The 5,145-nt window shown below is 52.9% G+C and overlaps 1 protein-coding gene across 1 annotated transcript; it reads right to left on the reverse strand.

Moving 5' to 3' along the window:
• Positions 1-3,068: 3,068 nt before the first annotated feature.
• On the reverse strand, positions 3,069-4,901 carry LOC113215924 (uncharacterized). Its single transcript, XM_052266051.1, has 4 exons — positions 4,527-4,901; positions 4,282-4,419; positions 4,021-4,126; positions 3,069-3,658 (listed from the first exon to the last, which is right to left on the reverse strand). The coding sequence occupies exons 1-4, from the start codon at positions 4,755-4,757 to the stop codon at positions 3,456-3,458; spliced, it is 678 nt and encodes a 225-aa protein (XP_052122011.1). The 5' UTR covers positions 4,758-4,901; the 3' UTR covers positions 3,069-3,455.
• Positions 4,902-5,145: the final 244 nt, after the last annotated feature.

Consider the following 5,145-nt stretch of genomic DNA (forward strand, 5'->3'; position numbering starts at 1 on the left):
TACCACAAAAACAACAACATAGTTTTCATTTGTTTCCTCAAAGTGTAGGCCACAACCGATATTGGATTTCCATGGTAGTGACGATAGCCATATGAGTGAGACATGAAAAATATATTCCTGTCTCCTGAACAACCTGTCCAACGGCGCCGATCATTCTTACATTTTTGTTCTTTTTCAGGTGGCTTAAATCATGGCGAGTCCGACGGCAAAGTAGACTTACACAACGCCAACGTCCGGAAGAGGAGAGATGTGTCGTCTTCGACCGTAGCACCCACATCAACCGGAAAGCCAGGGCCTTCTACGACTGGAGGACCCTCGAAGTCGACCGCAAAGCCGAGCGGCGCCCCCATTTCTGCGTCGTTAAGCCTTGCAGTGTTCTTAACCGCGCTGATCAGTCGCATATTCGTTTGAAGTGCCAGTGAGAGCACGTGAGACTGTGTAAATTATTGCCCTTTGGTGATGTTAAGATTTAAAAACATGTGTCTAAACTAGTTCAGTGCAATGCATTTTCAGCTGATTTAGTTTACATACTTCGTTATTGCTTTTTACACTCCTGTTTTTAATAAAATCATAAAATATTTAAGTTTGTTACTTCTCTTTAGACTTGCTTGAAGCAACGTGTTTTACCCACTGTTTGAACCTGAAACTTAGCTCTGTCGTATTGTAGAGTACAGTAAATACATTCTAGTTTGAACTCAGCCAGCTAACTCACAAAGAAACTATATATCAAAAAGAACATTTAGGTATACTTTGGCGCGCCCAATTTACGCACACGAAAACACAATGCATGCAGTTGCGGCACCAGTTGCCTTGAAACAACATCTAGCCGTAGCAGAGGCTAGGGAACCCCAAGCGGCCGGCGAGGTTAGGCAACCTGACCTGCACTCGTGCCGGATACTGTGCCTACTAGTCAGGCTGCCTACAAGCGCGAGATCAGAGGCGCTAGAGACCCGCAACGAGTGAGCTACGCGAGCAAGGCGCTAGAGCCGCGCGCTGCGAGCTATTTTGCTCGTGGTCCGCGCGATTTCCTTGCTCGGCTTTGCTCGGCTCGCGCATGCGACTACCAGCTATTTAGCTCGTGGCTTGTGTGCGCGGTGGCGCTGCAGGCGCAGGTGACGGCGAGCAGGGGAAACCTGCAATGCTGTAGCAATGGGCCGGGCCTGCGAGCAAATTTGCTCGCACGAGCAGCGCGAGCAGCGCCAGGGGGGCCTCCGAAAAGCTAGGCTGTCTCCGCCATGGAGGCGCGCGGCCCTACGAGCAAAATAGCTCGCAGCGCGCGGCTCCAGCGCGTTGCTCGCGTTGCTCACTCGTTGCGGGTCTCTAGAGGCGCGGCGCCAAGACAAATGAATCACCTGACGTTTTGACTAAAGAGCTGTGCACTTGACTGTTATCGGCATAGCTTCCTATCAGAAAAGCCTCAAATAGTGCGGCGCGTAAGACTTCCCGTCACTCCCATACGATGAAGCTCATTCTGATAGGTTGCGGCCTCCTGGCTCTTGCGCGGTCGCTCGAAGCTTCCCCGGTAGCTGCAGTTGCTGAGCGCATTGACGACGATTTGACCGCTGATGGTAAAGTAGTAAAATGTATAAGCCTATGAATGTTGTATTTTATTTCGGGAGTGTTTTTTTTTGGGGGGGGGAAATTGCGGGGGAAGTGTAATTTTGATATAACCTAACCTAACATGGCATAATGTTGACACAAGAATATTCCGGCTGGTACTGACTACTGAAACATTCTTGTTTGGATAAATACTACCACTAACATACCGACACATAGTTTATTCTAGTGCAAAGAATTTGAATACAACTTAGACAAGGTTCAAAAATCAGCAAACTATGGGAGAGCCATATTCATATTGGGTGGGCGCTGTGGACCTGTCCCTGTGTTAGTCATCAAGGCCTGGCGTCGGTTGAGCACTAAGAAGCTGTAGAAGGGTCTTGTCCACAGAGAATTTCGGGAAATTGTACTTATCTGTATACGATTTACTTTTGGTTGATTTTCAACAATTTTGTAACAATATTTGAGGTTAAAATAATTATCCCAAGTTCCTCGAGCACTGGAAATGCAAGTGTGTGAATGTTGCACACGTGCAGATGTGTGAATGCCCATTTGTACACCTAAGGGAGCCAAGGAGTAAATTTCTCTTTGAAAATTCACACACGTGTGCCTTTATGAGTACGAATGCCGTTCACACTCCTAAGTGTGCGACACTCACGCACACTTTGTGTTGCCAGTGAGTGTAGTTTCGACAAGAGCAGAAACAATCTTGAGTCGTAAAACCCTTACTGTCTTAATGTCACTTGCGAGCAAGAGAAGCTAAGCAGGATGAACCAACGTTTCATAAACGTTGTGTGGGTACAATGGTAGAACTTGACATGTACGTATGCGCCACAAATGCTTTTCATCCCCCAGTTCCAGATGGTCTCGTCAGGCTAATGACGAGTCGGTCAACCACCCTACCATTCTAAAGGAAGTAGGCGAGTCCAGCAACGTTGTGCCCTACCTGGACCGTGCAGGCCAGGCTTCCCTGTCTTTGGGGAGTGCCAGAAGAACAACACGGAGGCGTCGCACGACGAGGAGGCGCCCAACAACAAGTAGGCGATTGACGTCGAGGCGGCCGACGATTGGGTGGTCGTCGACCACTAAGGGCCCTACTCGGGGGCCATCGCCCACGTCGAACCGGCCGACGTGGTGGCCGCCGGCCGCACCCACGAGGAGCCCGTGGAGACCATCGCCTTCGTGGGGGTCGACGACAAGACGGTCGCAGCGCAATGGCGCATCCCAGTGCGCGCCAGGCCTCGTCGCCGTGCTCCTGGCCGCGGTCGTAGGTGCCAGACACTGGTCTTAGTGAAGAGGGCGCTTCACTCTGCTCGGGCTAAAGTAGGGGGTAAACGGGAAGCACAACGCAAACCACGAAACCGGCAGTTGGAATGCGAATCGTCACTGTGATCGTATTAGCTGCTGGTGCCGTTGTTGTGCTTTTTAGTTTACCTCGTTTTTCAGGCGATGCAGTGAAATGCGCTATTATCGTAAATAATGTATGCCTGGTTTGAAACGCGAAAACAATATATCAAAAGCCCGTAATTTTATTTTAAAAACATTTTACAAGGTTATTTGTGAAACATTCTGAATTTTACTATGCTAATTCTCGTTTTATTGAGATTGGAAAGTGATTCTATGTACCAGAAACATCTGATGCATAACGAAAAAGCATCGCTGCATTGTCGTAATACGATGTCGCGCTTTTCGACAACCATTTGAATCTCCCCCTTTTCCAGGAAGACTCCAAGGGATGGAAAACTTCTCTCACACAGCCTAAACGCTAACAGTTTTTTCCTGAAATTAATACTGCGTTGCGGACGAACAGTAACGGTCCGAAGGCGATCGACAGGTCAGTCAGAACGCGAGCAGGTCGGTAGCGCCGAGGAGGTAGGTCGCCTCCCCCGGCCCCGCGTCTACATCCGTGGGTCGTGGATGCTCTCGAACACCGTCGGGAAGTCCGTGTCCACCGCCACGGCCAGGTTGTCCTTGGCGGAGCTGCCACCCGCCCCACCGTTGCTGGAGGAGGAGGGCAGGGTGGTGGGGCGGTACACGTCGGCGCGGGCCTGGGCGGCCACGGCGGCGGGGGCCTCGTCCTGGGACTCCTCGTCGATCAGGTCTGTCGGGCAAAAGCAAAGGGGGGCGTGACCACGCGCTGGACCTGTGTTCTCGTCGCCGTCCGTGGGCTCGCCCCCGTGATCGTCCTCGTCCGTGCCCGTCCCCATTCGCGTCCTGGTGCCCACGCACGTCCTCGTCCTCCTAGTCGTCCTTGTCCCCGTGCTCGTCCTCGTCCCCGCTCACGGCCTCCTCCCTGTGCACGCACGTCCTTGTCTTCGTGCACGTCCTCGTCCTCGTCCCCGTACTCATCCTCGTCCCCTGCACGCCCTCGTCCTCGTGCACGCCCTCGTCCAAGTGCGCGTCCTCGTCCTCATCCCCGCCCCCTCCCGCGGCCTCGTCCTCGCTCTCATCCTCCCTGCTCACCTCTGAACCTCAGGGGGCGTGTCCGGCGCATGCGCAGGAAGAACAGGAGCAGGAGCAGCGCCACCAGGATGACGGACAGCGCCGCCACGGCCCGGAACGTGTTGGTCTGCAAGCCGAAGAGAGAACGTCGTCAGCCAGTGTCCAAGTGTCCGCAGACAATGACGAAACGATATCGTAAAAAAAGTCAGAGTTTGCCTTTTTGGCATCATTTCGATATCTTATGACTCTGATATCGCCTTGCTCACTGGACGCGCAGCTCACCTCCGTGTCGTCCTCGTACACCTCCTCCCAGTCCTTTCTCACAATCAGCTCTACGTTCTCGATCTTGATGTTGGCCGGGTCGGCCGACACGGCCCGCGAGACGCACTTGTAGAAGCCGGCCTCAGACGTAGACACGCCCTGCACATAGAGCTCTTTAGCACCTTTGCAACCCTACTTTTGCAAGTGGAATTTGAGTCAACATTTTTGTTGGCACGGCCAGCAGTGGACACGTGTCCCGTGCTCACCTTGATGAAGAGCTTGCCCGTGAGCACCTCGTACTTGTACTTGTAGTCGTTGTACTCGTTGCCCGGGCCGATCACCTTGTCGTTGTGCGTCTGCCAGTACGAGAAGCGGTGGTGGTCGTCGTTGGAGGGGCACTCTAGCTCGGCCATGGCGCCGGCCGGCACCTCCTTCACCATCACGTCAGCCAGGGCCGAGCCCAGGGCCGAGCCCAGCAGGCACAGGGCGGGCAGCATGGCGGACCAGCAGTCACTCAAATTGTGGGGAAACTGGAAATAGAGGAAAACAGAGAAAGAGATGTGTGGTGCGTGGCAGCTTGCACACGAACGCCTACGAGTGACGCCGCTGCGAGAGGCCCTTCATCTGTAAATTGAAATCGCATTGAAGCTGTCTCCAACGCGATTGAGACGTCCGATGACAGGAGTCCAGTGATTTAGAGTCGCTTTTATTTGTCTGATGAGCGTGCACCACGTCGTGGACCCCCCCCCCCCCTCTTCCTCTCCTCTGGCTCCAACTACACGAACAAGAGATTTTTAAAGCAACGCCTTACTAATAAAATGTAGTTTCCCTGAAATTGAAATCGCGGGAAGGAAATGTTTCTGCCGAAAGTGGGCTGGAGCCGGG

The sequence above is a fragment of the Frankliniella occidentalis genome, unplaced genomic scaffold (genome assembly GCF_000697945.3).
Source record: "Frankliniella occidentalis isolate FOCC.00 unplaced genomic scaffold, Focc_3.1 Scaffold35, whole genome shotgun sequence".
Classification (NCBI taxonomy): Eukaryota; Metazoa; Arthropoda; class Insecta; order Thysanoptera; family Thripidae; genus Frankliniella; species Frankliniella occidentalis.

Excerpts from the sequence above, each read along its gene's own strand:
- LOC113215924 (XM_052266051.1), bottom strand. The coding sequence starts at position 4,757 with ATGCTGCCCGCCCTGTGCCTGCTGGGCTCGGCCCTGGGCTCGGCCCTG. Across the intron at positions 4,420-4,526 it reads CGGGCAAGCTCTTCATCAAG|GGCGTGTCTACGTCTGAGGC; the intron begins GTGAGCACGGGA and ends CTCTATGTGCAG. Across the intron at positions 4,127-4,281 it reads TGTACGAGGACGACACGGAG|ACCAACACGTTCCGGGCCGT; the intron begins GTGAGCTGCGCG and ends TTCGGCTTGCAG.